The sequence below is a fragment of the Auxenochlorella protothecoides genome (genome assembly GCF_000733215.1).
Source record: "Auxenochlorella protothecoides strain 0710 unplaced genomic scaffold scaffold40, whole genome shotgun sequence".
Lineage (NCBI taxonomy): Eukaryota > Viridiplantae > Chlorophyta > Trebouxiophyceae > Chlorellales > Chlorellaceae > Auxenochlorella > Auxenochlorella protothecoides.
The window spans coordinates 55,384-76,867 of record NW_011934210.1 but is presented as its reverse complement, the minus strand read 5'-3'; the positions used below and the strand labels follow the sequence as shown (position 1 = coordinate 76,867).

The 21,484-nt window shown below is 64.1% G+C and overlaps 8 protein-coding genes across 8 annotated transcripts in view; 5 read left to right on the top strand and 3 right to left on the bottom strand.

The window, feature by feature from the left end:
- Nucleotides 1–300: 300 nt before the first annotated feature.
- On the bottom strand, nt 301–1,179 carry F751_3749 (50S ribosomal protein L7/L12; the record flags this gene model as incomplete). Its single annotated transcript, XM_011399323.1, has 3 exons — nt 301–405; nt 543–679; nt 861–1,179. The coding sequence occupies 3 exons, from the start codon at nt 1,177–1,179 to the stop codon at nt 301–303; spliced, it is 561 nt and encodes a 186-aa protein (XP_011397625.1).
- Nucleotides 1,180–1,991: 812 nt separating this feature from the next.
- On the top strand, nt 1,992–5,016 carry F751_3748 (putative RNA-binding protein; the record flags this gene model as incomplete). Its single annotated transcript, XM_011399322.1, has 3 exons — nt 1,992–2,197; nt 2,459–2,678; nt 3,109–5,016. 3 exons carry the CDS (start codon nt 1,992–1,994, stop codon nt 5,014–5,016), a joined length of 2,334 nt encoding a protein of 777 aa, XP_011397624.1.
- Nucleotides 5,017–5,955: 939 nt separating this feature from the next.
- On the top strand, nt 5,956–7,341 carry F751_3747 (Chlorophyll a-b binding protein of LHCII type I, chloroplastic; the record flags this gene model as incomplete). The annotated part of the gene is made up of 3 exons (XM_011399321.1): nt 5,956–6,229; nt 6,389–6,439; nt 6,809–7,341. 3 exons carry the CDS (start codon nt 5,956–5,958, stop codon nt 7,339–7,341), a joined length of 858 nt encoding a protein of 285 aa, XP_011397623.1.
- A 390-nt stretch (nt 7,342–7,731) lies between these two features.
- F751_3746 (putative serine incorporator) lies at nt 7,732–9,992 on the top strand (the record flags this gene model as incomplete). Its single annotated transcript, XM_011399320.1, has 6 exons — nt 7,732–7,927; nt 8,049–8,137; nt 8,274–8,436; nt 8,664–9,262; nt 9,341–9,478; nt 9,870–9,992. 6 exons carry the CDS (start codon nt 7,732–7,734, stop codon nt 9,990–9,992), a joined length of 1,308 nt encoding a protein of 435 aa, XP_011397622.1.
- A 318-nt stretch (nt 9,993–10,310) lies between these two features.
- F751_3745 (hypothetical protein) lies at nt 10,311–12,167 on the bottom strand (the record flags this gene model as incomplete). The annotated part of the gene is made up of 5 exons (XM_011399319.1): nt 10,311–10,464; nt 10,815–10,990; nt 11,455–11,622; nt 11,823–11,930; nt 12,042–12,167. 5 exons carry the CDS (start codon nt 12,165–12,167, stop codon nt 10,311–10,313), a joined length of 732 nt encoding a protein of 243 aa, XP_011397621.1.
- A 490-nt stretch (nt 12,168–12,657) lies between these two features.
- Nucleotides 12,658–14,298, top strand: F751_3744 (Solute carrier family 35 member B1; the record flags this gene model as incomplete). Its single annotated transcript, XM_011399318.1, has 5 exons — nt 12,658–12,791; nt 12,930–13,144; nt 13,297–13,427; nt 13,594–13,743; nt 14,029–14,298. 5 exons carry the CDS (start codon nt 12,658–12,660, stop codon nt 14,296–14,298), a joined length of 900 nt encoding a protein of 299 aa, XP_011397620.1.
- A 298-nt stretch (nt 14,299–14,596) lies between these two features.
- Nucleotides 14,597–16,601, top strand: F751_3743 (putative MYST-like histone acetyltransferase 1; the record flags this gene model as incomplete). The annotated part of the gene is made up of 5 exons (XM_011399317.1): nt 14,597–14,656; nt 14,766–14,820; nt 14,952–15,023; nt 15,183–16,180; nt 16,458–16,601. The coding sequence occupies 5 exons, from the start codon at nt 14,597–14,599 to the stop codon at nt 16,599–16,601; spliced, it is 1,329 nt and encodes a 442-aa protein (XP_011397619.1).
- Nucleotides 16,602–19,637: 3,036 nt separating this feature from the next.
- The window catches only part of F751_3742 (AP-2 complex subunit mu), a gene marked incomplete at both ends in the record, with an annotated part of 3,896 nt that continues 2,049 nt past the window's right edge, over nt 19,638–21,484 (bottom strand). Inside the window, 5 exons of the mRNA XM_011399316.1 lie at nt 19,638–19,759; nt 19,955–20,048; nt 20,285–20,418; nt 20,598–20,782; nt 20,931–21,255. Coding sequence (XP_011397618.1) covers nt 19,638–19,759; nt 19,955–20,048; nt 20,285–20,418; nt 20,598–20,782; nt 20,931–21,255 — 860 coding nt within the window. The remainder of the gene's footprint in view (nt 19,760–19,954; nt 20,049–20,284; nt 20,419–20,597; nt 20,783–20,930; nt 21,256–21,484) is intronic.

The following is a 21,484-nucleotide window of genomic DNA, read 5'->3' as shown; positions in this document are numbered from 1 at the left end:
TGTCTTTACCTAGAAATGTCCACTGTCATCTATTTGTAGGATACTAACAGTGCGACGTTCAGTCCTCTCAAGGGAGGCGGGTCCGTTTTCCTCCCTTGGCATCACTGGCCAGCGGCGCAGTGGATCGCAGATGAAGGGGGGGGCTCACGACAGGGAGTGGATGGCAAACAAGGTGTGAAAACACGAGGCGGATGAAAGAGGCCCAGACTGGAGTCTGTGAGCGCCTCTGCTCCTCCTTGCCATCGCCAGTCTCAGCCCGGGTCCAGGACTCCCCCTCCCGGTGCTGCCCAAAGGCTGGGCTCACTCCAAAGAGATCTTGGCGCCGACAGCCTCCAACTTCTTCTGCAGCTCCTCAGCCTCCTCCTTCTTCAGCCCCTTCTTCACCACGACGGGTGCGCCCTCCACCTGTTGGGGGTAGTTCATACATCGTGGAATGCAGAGGGAGAACAATGGAATCTGGCTCAACCTTGCAGGTATTCGAATGGCATACCCTGCCCAGCATCTGCACTTTCCATGAGGTACATTCCACACCCTGGACTCACGAGCTCCTTGGCTTCCTTCAGTCCAAGCTCAGTGACGGCACGGATCTCCTTGATGACCTTGATCTTGGCTGCAGCGTCAAAGCCGTCGAGCTTGACATCGAACGCCGTCTTCTCTACCTTGGGGGCTTCAGGCTCGGCTGCAAGAAGGTTTGTTATGGAGTGAGGGATAGATTGAGGCATCATTCAGGAGTCCCGCATGTACCTCGCAGGATGAGCTTGCACATGAGGAAAACCACAGGTCATGACGAACTCAGACCATCACAGACCATTGCTGCCCAGTCATCACCAGGCACGCGCCCCACATCCCACACCACGCACCTGCGGGTGCTGCGGCCACGGGACCAGCTGCGTACATCGGCCTGGCGTATGATGCCGGGAGGTTGAGGCGCTTTCGGAGGAGCTCGGTGAGGTCGCTCACCTCCAGCAGGTTGAGCTGTGTAATCTGGTCCGCCAGTTCCAGCACCCTGGGATTGGTGATTTCCCGCGTCTCAGCCTCGGCATCGCTGGAAAAGGATCGCGGGCCGGGACTGGGCAGCAGGCGCAGCGCAGACGTCGCGACGCAGGGAGGAGCGGGGCTGCAGCTCGCCGCTGCAGAGTAGGACGCAGCGCAGGCACGCTGAAGACACAGCCGCAGCATTGCGAGATTATGTGCTCCTGACTCGCGCTCAGAGATGTATCGAGGGCACGGTGCCCGGAGTGGGAGGTAAAGTGCAGGCTGCGGGGCAGGAACTTGGGGTTGGGTCGAGGGGAGGAGCGATGGGCACAGGCGAGGTTGTGAGACTAATGCACTGTGCAAGTGCCAATGCGGTGTGGCAGGGAAGAGAGTTTTCGAGGCCGATGCCCCCGTCTTGGACCGAGTTGCGTGGGGTGCAGTGTGTCACGGCATGCGCGGGAAACTTTCCAGCTGGCACCCCCTGTCCACCAAGCTTCAACGACGAGGGAGCGAGGTTGCTCGGTTCAGGGCATGTGACAACCAATAGGAGAAGTTGCGATGTCAAAACTTGAAGCGGCCGTCAATTTCGGAGCGCTCGTCACTATCTAGTCGCGCATCGGGGTGTCGCGAGTACTGTAGGAACAAGGTGGGGCATGTTCAAGGGGTGCCCGCCCTTTGGTTTGTCACTCGCAGTGCTGGCCCTCGGCCAGGCGCTGCTGCGGTCCCCACACCACGTGTTGCCCAGTAGAAGGTCTCGCCACCGTTTACGACGCCCAATCTCGCTGCGCCCGCTGCACTTGCGCCGCTGCCCTTGCTTCGCAGCGGTGCTCTCGGCGACGACATCCCCCGGCGCAGGAGGGGCTGATGTCGGCCTCGCTCCCATCCTTCACCACACCTTCTCCTTCCTTCAACCATCTCACAGGCCTTGATTGTAACCTGATCTGCTTGGACCGGAGGCACGCGCCCTGGAGGCCCGAACGCCCGGGACGGAGGCCGGATCCCTAGCCCAGGGTTCCATGCCCCTCCCCGCCCCAACTCCGGCCATCTCCTTCGATCACCGCATATCCACTGGGAACAGCGTTGGCCTGCTCAGCGCGGGGCAGCTGTCCACCTTGTCGGAGTCCAGTGCAGAGAGCCTGGGGGAGGGCCTGCAGGGAGTGTTGGAGGGTGAGGCGCTGGTCTCCTCTGCAGATGTGGACGCTCGTAAAGTAGTGGTCCTCGGGTAGGTTGGGGTTGAGAGGGTTGGACCGTTTCCAAGATCTTATGATGTAGAGTGGGGCACATGCCCTTGGTTGCTGCCTCAGTGCTGGCGGGGAACAGGGCTCACCATCCATGGTGTCATACTATGCAAGCTGCTGGAGGGGGGCGCCACGCCTGCCTCTCCATGGCGCCCACTGGCTGTCGAGGAGCTGGCAGCTCACTTGCCAGCATGCAGGCCTCTGCCAGTCCCCTCACACACACTCCTCCCCTTCCCACCGCCCAGGGTGCCATGGCAAACAGAGGACTCTGCGCTGACGCGCCACTTCTCCCAGTACGGCGCCGTGGAGGACGCCCAGATCATGCGCGAGCGGTACTCGGGCAAGTCGCGCGGCTTTGGCTTCGTGACCTTTGCCAGCCCCAGCGATGCCCGGACCGCCGTGGCCTCAGAGCACGTCATCGACGGCCGCAAGTGCGAGGCCAAGTTTGCGCTGCCGGAGGGCAAGGTGTGGGGGCGGCACGTAGCGAGGTGTTGGGAACTTGGGAGGGTTGTGTGTGTGTGTGTTTGTGTGGTGAACCCCATGTTCATGGGCCGGGCGTCGGGTCGCCGGGCTGGCCCTCCTGCGTGGACGCACCACGCAAAAGGATGCGCGTTAGTCCCTTTGCTGAGTTGAAAGCTTCCTGCTGTGTCGAAAGCTTCCTGCTTGTGCCGGGGCATCCACCTGCGTATTCGTGTTCTGGCGCCCTGGCCTGTGTTTGCGGCATGGTGCAGTTCGATTTCAAATTGACCGGAGGTTCTGCCTCGATTGGGACCGCACAGCGGCCTCCCTGAGCCATCCGCCCGCCCTGCTGGGCAGCCCTGCGTGCACCCCCCACTAGGCCTCATTCTCCTCTCCTTCCGACCCCCTCCCCACCCAAACAACTCCACCCCCCCAGGTCGGCTCGGCGCGCACCACCCGCATCTTCGTCGCCCGCATCCCCTTCTCCGTCTCGGATACCTCCTTCCGTGCCTACTTTGAGCAGTTTGGCGCAGTGCAGGACGCCTACATGCCCAAGGACCCCAGCAAGGCGGGGCACCGCGGCATCGGCTTCGTCACCTACGCGGGGGCAGAGGCAGTGGACCGTGTCATGGCGCGCTCCCATGTCCTGGGCGGGAACGAGGTGGCCATTGACCGCGCCACGCCCAAAGACCGAGGCGCCGGAGCCTCGGCGGCGGCGGCCGCCGCGATGCTGCCCGGCCGCCTCAGCATGAGCCAGCCCAACCTGCCGCTGCTGGGCGGCGGCGGCGCCGGCGCCTCCGCGCATGGCAGCACGGCCGTGGCGGAGTACCTGCGCGCGCTGGCGGCGCAGGGGCCCGGCGCGGCGGGCGCGGGATCGCCGCGGCGCGACGTGCGCCCCGTTGGACGCGGAAATGTGCCCAGCCAAGACGCCTACGCCGCACGGCGCAACGCCAGCCACCCGGCGCTCAGCGGCGCGGTGCCGGCCGGCAGCGCCGGGGTCACGCCCGACCACACGCCGCGCGGCCGCGGCAGCGAAGGCTACCTCGACGCCGGCGGCGCCGCGTCCGCAGGGGGCGGCCTGCCGGAGTACCTGGGCGCGCTGCACGGCGGCGGCGGCGGCGCGTCCGGCGGCGGCGGCCTGCACCGCGCCCTGGCGCGGGAGGGCAGCATGGGCGGCTCCGCCGGTGGCGGGCTGCACGCCATGCTGGCGCAGGCCGCCTACCAGGCACGCCTGGCCGGCTCCGCCAGCTTCGGGTCGCTGGAGGGCGGTGCGGGCGCAGGACCCGGTGGCGGCCTGCTGCGCGTCCCCAGCGGACAGGCGCTGGGCGCGCAGTACCACCAGGCGGGGCCGGGCGACGCCGGCGCGAGGTACCACCACCAGGCCGGCGCCGGTGGTGACGCCTTTGGCTCCTACGGCCACGGGTTGGACGCGCTGGGCGGTGGCGCGTACGCGCCTGGGTACTCCCAGGACCTGGCACGCACCGCCTCCGACGCACTGGCCAGCAGCTGGATGGGCGGCGGCGGCGGCTCCCTGCACGGCGGCGGCTCCCTGCAGTACGGCAGCGGGCTCTTGCACGGCGGCGGCGGTGGCTCCATGCATGGCGGCGCCGGCGGCTCCTTGCACGGCGGCGGCTCGGTGCATGGCGGCACCAGCGTGCACGCCGGCGGCTCCATGCACGGCGGCTCCTCCATGCAGCACGGCGGCGGGGGGTCGATGCATGGCCCCGCGTCGGCGCGGGCCGGCCCGCGCATCTTCGTGGGCAAGCTGAACAAGGACACGAGCGAGGCGGACGTGAAAGACTACTTTGGCACCTTTGGCTTCGTCATGGACGTCTACCTGCCGCGCGACCGTGCCAACAAGCGCGAACATCGCGGCTTCGGCTTCGTCACCTTTGAGACTGAGGCCAGCATCCAGCGCGTCGTGGCACATGGCGCGCACCAGATCAGGGGGGCCTTTGTCGCCATCGACGCGGCCGTGCCCAGACAGGTGTTTGTGTGTGAGGGTGTTGGGGGATGCAGGGCTCTGCTGCTAGTAGTCGCTGTCGTTGCTATTTTATGGGAGGGTGACGAGGGCGGGCAGGGTGGACGCCCTCCAGACGAGGACCCACTGCCTCCGCGCCAAAGTTCCTGCATGGAGTTGCTCGCCCCCCCCAACCCCCCCCCGCCCCGCACACCCGCACAGGAGGAGATCCTGTCGCCGGGCGCGCGCCCGGCAGGCAGCCTGAGTCATGCAGCCAGCAGCGGGGCGTTTGGCTCGCCCTCTCCAGCCAACGATGGCCTCACGGCTGCCCTGGAGTCCATGCGCTTGGGGACCTCGGGGGGGTCTGGCCTCTGGGGCCGCTGAGGTAGGAGGTCGACCCTGGGACCCTCCCGCTGGCCGTCCGCATGCTCCTGCCGACTGGCACGCGGTCACCTGCCCCAGGCGAGGCGGGACCCGGGTGTGGACGCCTGGCCCCGAGCAAGTCTTTAATGAGTGTCCTCCGGCGACCGGAGGCCAGAGCAGCATCAAGCGGCAAGGCGACGCTCCTCTTCCCCAGAGGAAGGTGCCCGCTGTCGTGCATGGGGCCGCGCAGCCTCGGGCGACTGAAAGTTTTCGAGCGAGATCGTGCGGCGCCGCACAGGCCTACGGGAAGGCAGCGCCGCCGCACAGGCCTACGGGAAGGCAGCGCCGCCGCAGGGTGAGGCGGCGCCCCGCCCCCTGCTGGTCCCCCTCACACCTGGGGCCCCAAGAGCAATCTGTGGGGCACCCCCCCCCTCCACGCCCGCCATGTACCCTGACGAGTTACTGCTGAGTCTTCGATTTTGCGCATGCTATCCAGCCCTCTCCGAGTATTAGATGCTTGAGTGGCGCGGGGCACAGCCCTCTGTGGGGCCTGTGACTGCGTGTTGATTATGGACAGAGGTCCTCGTTCCATGCCCTTCCCAGACTCCCCTCACCCATAGATTTGTAGGCAACCCCCCCCCCCTTCGTTCCCCGGCCAAAGCATCCTGGTTCCAGTCTGGAACGCAGGCGTACCGCATTTCCTCCCCTTTTGTGTCATTATGTGCGGGTGAGATCAGCGCTCAGCCGCTGCACGGGGCGCGGGCTGCGCACCCTCAAACTGATTTGACTGATTGTGCGGTGGATTGCAAAGACAAGGAGAGATCCCGGGAAAGAAAGCGCGTAAAGGATACACTGGATCCGAAAGGATCACGAGGACAACCCGGGCCGCACTTGCCTGAAACCCCGCATTTCATTCGTATCTCAACCCCTACAGGACCGCGAACCACCATTTTAGGCACCATGCAGACCATCACCTGTCAGTCCAGCCTGGTAAGGCGCAGCACAGGCTGCGGTGCAGTGGGGTTTTCAAGGAGGACCCAACTGCTCTCCAACCTGATACCCACGCTTCCAATCCTCCCCATCGTGCAGACGATCACGGCGAAGAGCACTCGCCAGACCCTCAAGAATGTGAAGAAGACCGCGACCAAGCAGGCCAAGAAGGCCGTGTCCAGCGTCAAGGGTGGCTCCAACCTGGGATCCACCTGGTACGGCCCCGACCGCCCCAAGTTCCTCGGTGAGCTATCATCGGCCCATGGGTACCTCAAGATGCAGGCCGGGCCGCTCTCGGGCCAGTCGAGGGTCGAATCAATACGGATTCGGAAGCTGTGCTGATCTGGCATGGATGTTCATGTCGCATCACCTGATTTCCGTCCTTTCTTCTCTCCGCGCACAGGCCCCTTCAGCGATGGCGCGACCCCCTCCTACCTGACGGGAGAGCACGCCGGTGCGTTTGTGGAATACATTGCTGGGTAAATGAACTGCTTGGCCAAGGACTACAGCTGGGTGCTGTTGGGAGGGGTCATAGAGTATGGTGGCCTTATCTCAACCGCATTGCCGGATTTTTGCAGCTGGGGCAGATCATGACACATGGTAACATTCATGCATACCGAGTGCCGGGATGACATGTGTTTTGGTTTCCCTTGGGCATCATGCCAGCGCTCAATCCACCCTGCACCCTGTCCTCAGACCTGATCAACACCATGGGCCCCTGCACCAGTCGCCCGTCTTCCAGACCTGTGACCCTCCACACCCCCCCCCCCACACGCACACGCACACGCACACGCCGCAGGCGACTACGGCTGGGATACGGCAGGTCTGTCCGCCGACCCCGAGACCTTTGCCCGCTACCGCGAGATCGAGGTGATCCACGCCCGCTGGGCCCTGCTGGGCGCGCTGGGCTGCGTCGTCCCCGAGCTCCTGGACGGCACCAACCACGTCCCCTGGTTCAAGGCCGGCGCCCAGATCTTCTCCCCCGACGGCCTCCAGTACCTGGGCGTCCCCGGCCTGATCAACGCCCGGTCCATCATCGCCACCCTGGCGGTCCAGGTGCTGCTCATGGGCGCGGTGGAGGGCTACCGCGTGAACGGCGGGCCCGCTGGCGAGGGTCTGGACCCCGTCTACCCCGGCGAGTCCTTCGACCCCCTGGGCCTGGCCGACGACCCCGACTCCTTTGCGGAGCTGAAGGTGAAGGAGATCAAGAACGGGCGGCTGGCCATGTTCTCCATGTTTGGCTTCTTCATCCAGGCCATCGTAACGGGGAAGGGCCCCATCCAGAACCTGAACGACCACCTTGCCGACCCCGGCGCAAACAACGCCTGGGCCTTCGCCACGAAGTTTACCCCCTGATCTGGGATGGGCGCGAGAAGAGACCCCCCCCGCTCGCCTTCGATTTTTAGTAGCGCAATCTTTTGATGCTGGGGCTGTGCAGCCTGTGCCGCCTGTGCCACACCCGCCGATTCCTGATGTACACTCCGAATGAAAGAGTCGAGGGGGTGTCAAGTCCTCTCCATCAGGGTCCCGCCACGAAGGGCATAGGCCCGCTCGGAACGATTGGGGCTTGAAGCGGGAGTTTCTTGGAGTCGAGTTCCACAGCCTACGTCTGAGAACAAGGTTTAGTGCTACGAAGCGACACCGACTTGAGCACCATACCTCGGTAGTCAAAGCGGAGAGTCCCTCCCCTCCCTTGGTCTCGAGGGGTCGCCTCTGCAGGCGTCGCGGAACGGGACTCTGCGCCTCATGTTCCTCATCGGATCGCTGAGCTCCTGCGTAGCCAGCACTGCCGCGGCATGCGCTTGCACGGTGTGCACCTGCGCGTCGAGGGAGGCCATGGTGCGGAGCGCGAGGCTGGCCTGGAGCTTCCTCTTCACGCTGTCCATGATCCTGGCATGGATCCTGCGCGACTTTGCCAAGCCCCTGCTCATGAAGATCCCATGTACGAGGAGAACGATGGGGAGAAGCGTTGAGGGGAGGGTGGTGCAGGAGCTGCGCGTGGCAAAGCCCAAGGGGGGCAAGGTCCCAATCCCTGAGCACCCCCATGCCCCCACCGCTCGCAGGGATCGTCAAGTCCTTCAACAAGGGCTCCATGCCTTCGGATGAGTGGTTCGGGGCCCAGGCCGTGTACCGCATCAGCCTGGGGAACCTGGTGAGGAAATTCCTAGTCTCCTTGGCGCCACTTGCGGTGCACCAGCCCCTTGCTACCGTCAGGGATACTTTTGAGCCAGTGTAACGGTTATAAAATACGTCTGACAATGCCTCCTCACCCTGCTCCTCCCTTCCAGCTCCTCTTCGGCAGCCTGGCGCTGGTGATGATGGGGGTGAAGCGCACGAGCGATCGGCGCGACACCCAGCTCCACCACGGCTCCTGGCTCATCAAGGCTGCCCTCTGGACGGTGTGTATCCTCCTCCCCTTCCTTCTCCCTCCCAGCGTCATCAACGCCTACTGTGAGTCAACATTGGGCTGATGGTGGCGGGCTTGCTCCTGCCTCCGTTTGCCTGGTTCTGATCACACCAGACATTGCACTGTCAACCTGCACCCTGGCAGTCTCGCTCTGCGAGGACCACCCGTCTCCCATGCCCCTCGTTGGATGGATCAGCCCAGAGTCTTTTGGTGATTTACCCTGATCTCCAACAACGCCCCCCACCCCCCCCCTGCTTCTTTCTCTCCGCAGCCTGGGTCGCGCGTTTCGGCTCCCCCCTCTTCCTGCTGACCCAGATGGTGATTGTGGTGGACGTGACCCAGGCCTGGAACGACGCGTGGGTGGAGGCCGGGGACGAGGATGAGACCTGGCTGTACGGCCTGCTGGCCGCCACGCTGGGCGCGCTGGGTGGCTGCGTAGCCCTGGCCGCCCTCTGCTTCCACTTCTTCGCCCCCGCCAGCCAGGACTGCTCCCTGAACCTGACCCTGATCAGCCTGACCCTGGTCCTGGTGGTGGTCATGGCGCTGACCAGCTTCCACCCCGCGGTGGAGGCGGGCAGCCTCTTCCCCGCCGCCGCCGTCGGCCTGTACGTGTCCTACATGGGCTACAGCGCGCTGCAGTCGGAGCCGCGCGACTACGCCTGCAACGGCCTGGGCGCGCGCCTGGGTGCGGCGAGCGGCGCCACGCTGGCGGGGGGCATGCTGCTCACGCTCCTCTCCGTCGTCTACTCCGCCTTCCGCGCCGGGTCCAACACGCAGACCTTTGCAGGGGCCTGGGCCGGGGGAAATGGCGCGGGCGCCGAGCCGCTGCTCGCCGGCGATGCCGAGCTCACCTCCGCGGGCCTCGATGGCGTGGCGCCGGCCGCCCCGCGCGGCATGGACCGCGGCGGCGCCGGGGAGGGCGCGGCGCTGCCGGCCCGCGCGCAGGAGGAGGACGCGCCGGTGCCCTACTGCTACGCCCAGTTCTATGCCGTCTTTGCGCTGGCCTCCATGTACATCGCCATGCTCATGACGGGCTGGGGCGCGACCGGCCAGCCCAAGGCGAGTGATGCGGCGGCTGGGTGTTCAGTGGGGTCGGGGGGTGGCGGATTGGTGTGGCTGTTTGTGGGTGATGGGAGTGGAATGGCGGTGATGGGAGGGTGGGAGGTCAGGAGAATCGGGGATGAATTCGTGCTCAGTGCGAGAAGGCATCGTGCCGGCCTCGCGGTGGGTTCAGCCAGGCTCTGCTGGGGGCCTGTGATGTGCGAGGTTGGACGAGACAGAAACTGCGATGTCTCCAGCCGGCCCGCGCCTTCCTCAGCCTTCCTCCGCCCGCATGCCGCTGACCCCGCTGCTGCTGTCTCTTGGGCTCCTTCACCCCAGCCTCCACTATCCTGGGTCCCCTTTCCCTTGCAAACCCCGCTTTCAAACGTATGCCATGATCACGACTCACACCCATGCCTCCCCCCCCCACTCACAGGATGCCGTGGACGTGGGCTGGACATCGGTGTGGGTCAAGATCGTCACGCAGTGGGTGGCGGCAGCGCTCTACTGCTGGACGCTCCTGGCCCCCTCCCTCTTTCCAGACCGGGTCTTTGGCTGATGCTGAACGTGTGGCATGCCTTGGGAAGCGGCGCCGAGGCATGTCCCGGTCTGCTTGTGGCTGGTGGAAAGGCCCCCCCATTACTCCCCCAATTCTTGGCTGTACCTCCCCTGTATATATCTGTACGATGCCGACCATGCGGCCTTCGAGATGCGTTTTTGTAAGCAGCGTCGCAGCGCATCAGAGGGGGGCCGGTGTGTGTCTGTGTCGCCCAAGGACCCAGAGGGCATGACCAAAAGGCCAGCCTGCACTCACGCGCCCAGCCATGGAGGCAAGGAAGGACACCGCCGCTGCGACTCAGCTGCACTGCCAGTCCGCTCAGAAGCGGTCCTGGCCCGCGCCGTAGCTCTCCTCGAAGTTAATCTCCCCGCCCACGCCCCTGCCCGACAGCGCGGGGGGCGTGTAGCCTGTGTCGGCGGTGCACAGCGCTCGAGTGAGAGTGTGCGCCGGCGCGGGGGAGGGCCCTGGCATCCTCAAGCCCCAGCGATGGGGCGCCCTGTGAGATTCAGGAGACACGGCCACCGCCCAGCCACACCTTACGGTTGCATTCATTGTCCCGCCCATGATCTCATCCCTGGGTGGTGCCCTTCACCCCCCCCCTCCCCCCCCACCCCGTTCCCCGCACACTCACCCGAGTACCCGTCGGTCCTGGGGCCGCCAAAGCCGCCACCCCCCTGGCGGTAGCCGCCGCCCGCCTGCCGCCCGCCCTCCCTGCGCCCGCCGCCCTGGCTCCCGCCCTGCCGGTACCCGCTGCCGCCGCCGCGCGACTGCCCCCCCCCCGCCACGGCGGCCGGGTCGAAGCTGGAGGGCGTATCGTAGAACCCGGCGTCTGAGTCCTCGCCGGGGACGAACGCGCCGGGCGCGCGGTGGAAGCTGGTCGCCGCGTCCGCGCCGCCCTGCTGGCGCGGCTCCTGGTACTGGCTGCGCCCCTGCCGGGCCTCCTGATACTCCCCGCCCCGAGCCCCGTGCCCCGCCTGCTGCTGGTACTCGGGAAAGCCCTGGGAGCGGGGGGGCGCACGCCCCGCCGCGCCGTACTGCCCGTTGGGGAAGCCGCGGGAGGGCGGGGCGCCGGCCACCGCGTCGGGGGGCGGGCCGTACCCCTGCGTGGGGTGGTAGCGGTTGCCGCCGGCGGCGGAGTCGTACTGGCCCGCCGCGGCGGCGGCCTCCGCCTGAGCACGGCGCAGGCTGGACATGCGCGGCCCCGAGCCAGACATGGCTGTCTCAAGGGCCAGTTTCTGTGTGGTGGGGGGGGGGGGGTCCAAGGGGGGAGTTGGAGGGGAAGTGGGTGGGTCGGGAGGTGGGGTGGGATCACTGAGGGCCGCGCGTGAGGTCGAGGAGGCCCCATGCACGGCAGGGCGGGACGGAGGGAAGCGTGCACGGATGACAAGATGCCTGCCAGCCCCCACGCCCCACGATTCGGTCGCAGGACACACACTGGCGGCACAGCCCACGCGACACACACCTCAAAGCCGCCCAGGAGCTCCGCCAACTTCTCCTTCTGCACGGCCACCTCGCTGTTGAGCTCCGCCTTCTTCTCGGCATCCTCCTCGGCCTCGGCGGTCTCCTCTGCCTGCCTAATCACAGCCTCCTGGGCCTTCTTCTCGTCCAGCTGGCTGGGACTCAGGCGCAGCTGAGGAGGAGAGGGTGCAGGGGGAGTCGATGGTTTGGCCCCATGGGAAAGATTACGAACTGCAGAGACTTGAGAGAGCTGCTGCTTGGGCCCCCCAGCATTCCTGCCGCGGGCACCCAGCTCTGTGTGGGACCCCGGCTCTGCGACGAAGACCCCCGGACGCTCCAGCATCCCAGCCGAAACCAAGGCAGCAAGCGTACATGCAATTTGTAGGTGGACTTGACCTCCTCCCTGAGCACCTCCTCCTCGGTCTTCCCCACGCGGCCAGCAATCACGGCCTCTCGGGGTTTTGCGTTGCCGAAGGGGCTCTGCGCGCGAGCAGGGATGGGTCGTGAGCTCCAGCAGTCACCGTGCAAGCGAGGTGGTGGCTGCGGCCTCGATGAGCCACGACAAAGCAGTGTGATCGCCACACATCTTACCTTCCCAATTGAAGCCTGTCTCTCAGCCTCCATCCTGGCCACGGCCTCTGGATCCCTCGGCTTCAGGTTCAGCCGCGGCCGGGCGGGCACTGATGGTGCGGGGGGGGCAGTCTCTTGGTCCGTCATGGCAGGTCTTTGGGTGTTTGAATGGATGAGTGGGGGCAACGGTCCTGTAACGGACTGTTTCGGCGGTAGTTGCTGCGACGCCGGGTGTTATGACGGGGTCTCCCAGCGCCCTGGTTGCCACGCCCCCCCCAGCCAAAGCAGCCAAACCACCCCGGCGCGCGCCCGGGGGGTTGCCACCTTCACATTCGATCTGCTTGGATCGGGGGTGGGGGGCACCCTGTAACCTGAACCTTCAGCAGTCCCACGACACTATCACCATTGGCAAAAGCTTGAGTGGTGCCGAGCATTGCCGCCTGCACTGCACCGTCGTGCGTCCCTGCGGGTGCCGGAGCCTGTTCACCAGGCGTGGCCTCCAGGCTTCCCTTGAAGGCCGACGCACCGCACAATGCCAAAACAGCACCCAAACTCCATTGCGGACCGGATCTTGTTGGCGGTGAATCTGCTATGTTGCGTGGGCGGCATTTACGGTGCCTACCTAACCCAAGGGGTTATGCAGGAGACCCTGTCCACCAAGCGGTTTGGCCCGGAGCTGAAGCGCTTCACGCACCTCCCCGCCCTCAACGGTGTCCAGAGCTGGGCATGCTTCGTGTGGGCGTACGTGCTCCTCAAGATCTTTGAGAAGGGGTGGGTGTGTTGGAGAGGGTGTGGAACTTGAAGGGTCGCTGCTGTACCCCTGGTGCCGGCCCCTGTTTGCATAGATGCACGGGCACCCCTGCTGTTCCACCCCTGAATTTCGTCTGTGGACTCTTCTGCACCCCGCAGCCATTCAAAGATGCCGCCCATCACTGCCTACTGGAAGCCTGCGGTGTCCAACAGCATCGGGCCGGCCTGCGGAATGCAGGCCCTCAAGTACATCTCCTACCCCGCCCAAGTGCTTGCCAAGTCCTCCAAGATGATCCCTGTCATGCTGGTCGGCACCGTACTGCACGGAAAGTCCTACTCTGTCGTGGAGTACACCTGCTGCTCCCTCATCTCAGGTGCGCAGGGATGCTGGGAGGGGGTGCAGACATCGACCCTTTGGAAAGGGGCCGCCAGGCAGTGCGGCTGGGGCAGTGGGTGCCAACCCCCACATCCATGCCCGAAGACCATACCGTCCATCCTCTCTCCTTCCCCCTCTCCACACATGCAGCCGGCATCTCCCTCTTCGCCCTGCGCTCATCCACAAAGGTCACCAGCAAGCTGGCGCATCCCAACGCCCCCCTGGGCTACTTCCTCTGCTTTGTCAACCTGACCCTGGACGGGTACACCAACGCAGCCCAGGTGGGGAGCCCAGGAATAAGTCTGCCCACAATCGCTACCCCGCCTCCTAGCCTGGGTGTAGTTGTCAGCCTTCTGAGTGGGCCTAAGACTGACAGCATGCCACCCGGGGGCAGCAGCTGCCTGGCAGCCACCATTCTTACCGACACCCTGGCACAATTTCCTGCAGGATGAGATCCATCGGAAGCATGAGGGCGGGTCTGCGCTGCACATGATGTGCTGGATGAACTTCTGGTGCGGCCTCTTCTATGTCCCCTTCCTCTTTGGCCTGACCAACACGGGGCGGGAGCTGCTGGCATTCTGCATCCAGTACCCAGAGGTGGGCTGGCGGAAATCATGCAGGCAATGGCACCCAATTTCCTTGATGCAAGCCTCCTTTACTGTTGTGCCTGCGCTGGTTGCCCGGGAGGGGTGCAGATGCATGACTGCCTCTGAAGTTCTGCTGGATGGACCCCTTGAGGGGTCGGCGCTGACAAGCTCGTTGTGGTGGTTGGTCGTGCAATGGCTTGTGCTTTTTGCCAGAGATGCATCTGCCGTCAAGCGATGTGTCAAGCACCCACTCCACATCTAGAATGTCCCACTCCGAAGCCCTCCCCCATGCCAGGCGGGCCGCGACGTCTTGCTCTTCTGCCTCTGCGGCGCCGTGGGGCAGCTCTTCATCTTCCACACCATCCGGCGATTCGGTAGCCTGATCAACACCCTCATCACCACCACCCGCAAGTTCTTCAACATCCTGCTGTCGGTGCTGTGGAGCGGCAACCCCCTTCTGGGGCAGCAATGGGTGGCGGTGGCCATGGTGTTCGGAGGCCTGCTCGCCTCCTCTGTCTACAAGAGCAGGCGCCACGCCATCCCAGGAAAGACCAAGCATGCTTGAGTTGGCTTGTGGCGTGAGTGCCCTCAACCGCTTGGCCCCCTCCACCGCCCACTGAGAGAAACTCGTGCCCCCCTTTCCAATTAGCATTCGAGTGCCAAATCCCCGCTCTCAACTCCGCTCGTAGATCCTGCCCACAGGCAGCAGCGGGGAGATGGCTTGAAGACAGATCAGATCACTTGGGGTGCACATAATATCCACCGCAAGTCGACCGCCGCTGTCGTGTCACGGGCTGCGAAACTGCCCGCGCTCATGACGTGAAGCAGTGGAGGAGACGTCGCGGCCCTAGAGCTCGCCAGGCATGGTGCAGAGCCGGCACGCACGGTCTGAGCCGGCAGTACTGGATGCACGCCGGGAGGAGGTGCGTTCGGGGCCCAGGAGGGGGGATGCAGATCGTGCACGCGAATTTTCCACGACCTGCCCCTGCGCAGCGCCCTGCGGTGAACATTCTCGAAACCTCTCCCGAGCAGGGGTATGGCATCGGGACGCGTGTATCATGTGAGGCTACAGTAGACGGCGTGCATCGTGAGTTGGTGGGGTCTAGTGGCGACGAGGTTGGGGGTATTGGGATGAGGGTGCACGAGGTGGTAGTCCCTCGCTTGGGCCCCCTTTCTGGATGCGCCCTCGCATCACCGGAACCCACCCCTGCACCACAGACCCGGCAGAGATAGTGGAGCGCAAGCTGGACAAGGCAGGTGGCCTCCACTACTATGTCCACTACACAGAGTGTGAGCGGCGGGGAATGGACTGTTCAGATTCTCCCTCTGCCTTTTGTCTAGCGTGCTCTGGTGTGTGGAGGATAGCCGTGCATGCCTGGGCACTGCCCTCCTTTCCTCGGCTTGCACTTCCCCACACCTTTCTCTTACTCCTCCGCCCCCCCCCCCCAGTTGACAAGCGGCTGGACGAGTGGGTGCCTGCTTCCCGCATCTCCGGCCTGCACAGCGTGGGCAGCGGGGAGGGTCTGTCCCGCGCCAGCACCGCGCCGGCGTCGGACCTGCTGGCGGGCCTGACAGGGGACCAGAAGATGACGCGGCGCCTGAAGCGCCAGTTTGCGGAGATGCACCATGTGGGCCCCGGGGTGGAGGAGCTGCCCCCTCTGGACCAGCACGCGGAGAAGGAGCACCAGGAGAAGACCAAGGTTAAGAACGTGCAGAGCATCGAGCTGGGGCGGTACCAGATGGACACCTGGTACTACAGCCCCTACCCCGAGCCGCACGCGTCCTGCGAGCGGCTGTACATCTGCGAGTACACGCTGAAGTACTTCCGCAAGCGGCGCACGCTGCTGCGCCACCTGGCCAAGACCCCCCTGCGCGCGCCGCCCGGAGACGAGATCTACCGCTCGCCGCCGCCGCCGGCGTCGGACCCGGGCCGTGTGGGCGGCGCGATCGCGTCCCCCCCCCTCTCCATGTACGAGGTGGACGGGAAGAAGGCCAAGGTGTACTGCCAGAACCTGTGCCTGCTCAGCAAGCTGTTCCTAGACCACAAGACGCTGTACTACGACGTCGACCCCTTCCTCTTCTACGTGCTCTGCGAGCGCGATGCGCACGGCAGCCACGTCGTAGGCTACTTCAGCAAGGAGAAGGACTCGGCGGAGGGGAACAACCTGGCGTGCATCCTCACCCTCCCCGCGCATCAGCGCAAGGGGTATGGCCGCTTCCTCATCGCCTTCTCCTACGAGCTGAGCAAGAAGGAGGGCCGGCTGGGCAGCCCGGAGCGGCCGCTCTCCGACCTGGGCGCCGTGTCATACCGCTCGTACTGGATGCGGGCCATCCTGGAGGCGCTGCGAGATCACCGCTCTGCCATGAGCATCAAGGACATCAGCGAGGCCACCGCCATCCGCACCGACGATGTCGTGAAGACGCTCGAGAGCCTGAGTCTGATCAAGGTGTGTGAGTCGATTTTTGGGGGGGGGGGTTGGGAGGGGGGGCGGGTAACGGAAAGAATGGCGGAAGTGGCACGGTGTCTGGATGGAGGAACGAGGGAGGCCGGGAAGAAAGTGGCAGAGGGTTGGGAGAGAATTCTGCACGGACTCGGTCGGGGAGCGGGCAGAGGGATGGTGCATGTCGCCGTGCAAACTGGCGAGCACCAGTCCTGATGAGGCTGCATCGTTTCAACTGGCTAGGTACCACACCCCCTTCCACCCTGAATCTCAATCCTCGCAGTACTGGAAGGGAGACCACATCATCAGCGTGACCCAGAAAATAATAGAGGAGCACATGCGCTCCATCGCCAACCAGAAGACGATAGACATCGACGTCTCCAGGCTACACTGGACGCCGTATGGCAAATTGGACGGGAGGAGGTAGCGCTCCGTGGCGCAGCCACCCGCCTGCCCTGCCCTCTGTGCGTGCCCGATGCGCATCCTCATGGCAAACGACGCCTTGACCTGACCTGACATGCATTGTGAATGAGGCCTGGACTGGGATTGTGGGCGGCTGGGTGGCTTACCCTGGAGGACTGCCGGCTCTCTTCGGGTATAGACTTGCGAAAACTCACAAACAGATTGCCGGGAAGTCCTCGAGTACCTTGTTGACATTCAGATACCGTATCTTAGCCGGTGGACAATGCGGAAAGTGCCCCATGCTGTTCAGCCTCCCGAGGGCTCGTTCGCCGAGGCGACACGGTTCCCACCGAGGCCACAATTCGCGGTCGCTGCAATGGAACCCTCGTAACGCAGGCAAACGTCTCCACACAGCGCGTACACGACTTCCTCTAGAGCGAAGGCTGCAGCTTCACCGCATCCTCTAGACAGAACCTATTTCCTCCAAACACTTTGAAATTGAAAACCATCCCGGATGCTCCAATCCCTTCCGTCCCCTTCCGGTGCACTCACTCCAAGCTCTTTGCTACACACAGGACTGGGTTTCGACCGAGTACTGCGCGTAATTCCTATGGGCAAGGCGAACCTGAATGGGTGGAGAGAGGCGACGCCAGCCAGCGTGAGGGGCAGACCAGCATGTCTCGCCTTTGCTTTCAGAAGACCGGCTGCAAGCACAAGCCCACAATCAAGCAGCTTAGGCAGGACTACAAGAAAAGCATCGCCTTTTACCATGACATGAGCCACCCAGGGCATGTCAATGACACCTTGGACTGCCCATGCTCGTCTTGGTGGGCAACAGCTCTTGTGGAGAGTTTGCTGGATACCAACTCTGCAGTTTCCAATCCAAACATCTGTGGAGCGGTTCAAGGAGCTGCGCTGTGTGAAGCAGGCACACATTCGTTCGATTACACCTGTGTGGCCGACAGCAAGACGTTCCTTAAAGACTACCCAGATCTGTACAGGGACTTTACGATCACCCCCCAGGACGTCCCGTAAGCTGCTTATTGTGGTTGCTCAGGACCAGCGTATTGTGCTGAGCAAGCGCAACGAGCAACCTTTGAGAGCCGTGGGTGGTGATCATATAGTCCTGGTGCAGAACAGGGAAGTCCCGGAGGAAGGCCATGCCATCGTCCACACAGGAGTACTCGGATCCATGCCTCGTTCACTTGGCGCAGCTCCTTGGACCTCTCCCCACATGTTTGCATTGGGGAAGGGAGCGTCGTTGTCCAGCACACTCTCCATGAAAGCTTCCGCCCAGAGAGACGAGTGGAGCCACTGCAAGGTGATATGCCATGGCCTGGTTCCTCAATGCCACGAGAGCAAACGCTGCTCTTCTTAGAAACCCACCTTCCCTGCTTGATGGCAAAGGGTTCCCTGCAGTCGGTCTTGTCAAAGTGGCGGTGTGCCAGGCTGGTCTGCTCCTCACGCTGGCTGGCAACGTCTCGTCACCCACCCAGGCATGCCCAACCCATGGGCACCCACGCAGTAATTGGCTTGCATCCAGTCATGTGTATGATGTAGAGCTTGGGAGGTGCGAGAGGCGAATAGAATGGGAGCGGTCTCAAAGCGGGGACCCCTCGAGATTCATTTTGAGTTTGGATCTTGGTGGGGCGATGAGGGGGCCGAAGAAGAAGTGCCCCGAACGTATGGCCATCACCTTGCAGGAAGTCATCCACGCGGTCCATGGCGACAGTGCTATGAATTGAAAGGGCTCAATGGCGGCGGCCCTCCCCGAACTCCCGGCAGTCACCAGGTCGTCCATGCTGTAAGCGGTTCTGAAAACTCGAATAGCTTCGGCACGGCGCCGCAGTGGTTACAATCTGAGGAGAGATTGTGTGGTGTAGAGTATGCAATGTGAGAAGATCGGGGACTGCTCCGTGTGTTCTCGCGAGTTGTTTTCACATAAATACTGTGGGGCAACTTGGTCGGCATAGTGTGGAGAGAACAGGTTTGCAAGCCAGACACAGCATGAGGATGCTGACCTGGCATCCACCTGCGCTCGAGGCCAGACGCGAAGGTGGAGCACCCCCAATTGGATCAGGAATCAGGTTCTGGGAGGAGTTATAATATTGCATTTAACAAGACCTGCCTGAAGCCTTGCCCTGCGAGCCCACCGCAGTGTGTCTGCTGGGTCGAAGAAGGCTCGCCTGGCGCCCTCCACTCAGGACACAGGACCCACTACTTTGCATCAGACATCTAGCATGTCGTTCCAGGACATGGCGGCGGAGGCCATGGGCGGCAGCCTGGAAGGGGATGACATAGATGCGCGCATCGACGAGGCCCTGCAGTGTCCCTGTGTTGGTGAGGAGGGGGGGGAATGGCCTGGCCATTCCAACCTCAAGACGGATCGCCCCAGCCTTTACTAACAGAGTGGGTCAAATTCCCGTCACTGCAATGGATTTCCATTGCAATCACTGCAGCTGATTTGAGGGAAGGACCATGTGGGACCAGTTTCTCAGGTGCCTTCCGCTGCTTCATCAAGAGCGAGCACCCTGACAAGGGCATGGACTGCATACCCCAGTTCAAGGCCTTCCAGGCGCGTGCACGAACGAAGTGGAGTGTTCCTTGTGGGCGGTTTCAACGCACTCCTTATCGAAAGCCTCCCGGGACGCTCCATTTAAAAGACCGAGGATTCCTCCACGCAGGAATGCCTCCAGAAGCATCCAGAGCATGTGGAGGGCATCATGGATGATGCCGAGGCACAGGAGGATGGAGAGCAGACTTTTGAGCCCCAAGAAGCAACAGCCTAGACCATGGGCAGGGCCATGTGATGCCGTGTGCATGTCCGCACGGCGTGTATTCTGCTGCCCACCCACCCACATCAGCTTGTTCCCTTGCACAAGGGATCCGGGATTCTATGCAGTGTATAGTCTCCCTCCCTTGTCAGTAACATTGTGTAGTCCTTGACTGCTTGCTTTCCTCCCTCCTGCTTCCCACTCTGCAACACACTGTCACAGTCTGGCAAGGTCGAACGCGCTGGCATGCGAGCGGCCCGACCACCAGGGCGTGCCACTCGCCCCATTCACAACCAGTGCGGCCTGATCTGGTATGAGTTGGCGACTGCCACCACCCTGAACCAGCGGGCTGGGTTGTAGTTTTTCTCTTGCTTCAGGATCTTCATGTACCGGACATCCAGCCCCGATGCTGGGAGGGATAGGGTGGAAAGCCAGGGTGTCTCGGGGTGCTTTGAAACCAGGGCATCGCTTGCGCCAGCATCGCCTCGCGGCCCCAAGTTGGTGTGGAAACTCGGCAAAGGCTTTGCCTGGCAACAGAGTCTACGCCATGCCCAGCAATTGTGTTGATTTGGGGTCCCCCTCCCTCCCACCATCTCCACCTCACCTGAAGGCTTTCCTGGGAGGACAAACTGCACAGTGATGGGGCCATAATCGCGTTTCACAGCCTCCACGCTCCCCGCATCCACCGTCAGGCGAGCCTTGTGTAGGAGGAACATGGGGTTATGATGGGTTGAGTGCGGCGTGTTGTTTAAGAACCGAGAAGCGGCTGACAGGGGCAGTAAATCATCAGCTGCAGCCGGGCAGGGCCCCCCTGCGTCTTCACCGCGCAGTGCATGCCCATAATGCCGTAGCCTCATCGTCCCTGACATCCACAGCCGCATGCCACATCGCCAATCCCTTCCCCTTACACTCCAGCCAGCAGCACCGCACCCACCCTCAGCGTGTGCTCCTGGCTGCCACGCAGGTGCTTCAGGTTCCAGACGAGCACCCTGTCCCGCTCCACCCACTCCGCCCCCTGCGCAAAGTGGGTCTTGCTCGGCAGCCCCAGCGTGGCAGGCCGCGCCCCGTCTGGTTTGTTGGAAGGGGACCGCGCGGTGATGTGAGTGCATGGGCGTGCTCTGACCATCTGAGGCGCACATCGGAGCAATCGCTTCCTCGCCCAACCCCCGCGCGCCCCCCCCGATCCCCGCGCCCAGCACCGGGCTCCCTCCTCCCCTCCCCACCAACCTCCCCTCCCAAACCCGCACCCGTCTCGACGTGCACACGCTGGACGCTGCGCGGCAGGGGCAGCCTGAGCTCCACGCCAGTGGCCGTCTTGCTCGGCGGGAACTCCGCCCGCAGCCGCACATACAGCGTCAGCTTGTCGGGGGCCACCGCATCGTCCTCCATGAGCGGGTAGACCCGGAAGGGCGGCCGGAAGCTGCGCGTCGACCTGGCGCGGCAGAGGTGGGTCGCGTGTGGGGACCGATGCTGTGCCACGGCCCTCTCCCAGAACCCATGGAGGCCCAGGTGCACGCCAGCCCCCGTGATTGCCCCACACTGCACGATCGCCTCCCCCAGCCCCCACCCCACACACGCACCGGTAGTTCATGGCCGCAAAGTGCCCGTTGGGGGGCACCAGCTCCAGGACGCGGTCGGTGTCCAGGCGGCGCGGGTCCACCGCCTGGTGCAGGGAGCAGGTCTCCAGCACCACCGCGTCGGAGGAGGCGTGGGAGGCAGGGCCGCCCTCTCGCCCGCGGATGATCAGGTCCTCGTTCAGGCCCAGCTGGATGGGCGGGTTGCCAGACAGGTAAGACTTGATCTGCACCGCGCCAGTGATGGAGCTCGACTTCTGGCGCCCCGTGGCGTCAAAGGTAGCCGTCAGCCGCTCCACGATGTCCACGAAGATCTCGTCCTTGACGGGGCCTGGGTGTTGTTGAGGGAGGGGCGGTGAGTGGGTGGGGGAAGGGCTCGAGGGGGAAAAGGGTGGGGGGGGGGGCGGGGGGGGGCGGGGCGCGGCGGGCGTCGGCGGGGCCCCGCCCCCCCCGCGGGGCCGGTTCCGGGCCATGCGTCGGCGGCGCAGCCGGGGCCCAGGCCCCGGGCGTCGGCCAGGGAATCAGCGCGCAGGACCAGGGGCCGCGGCGCCGAGGAAGAG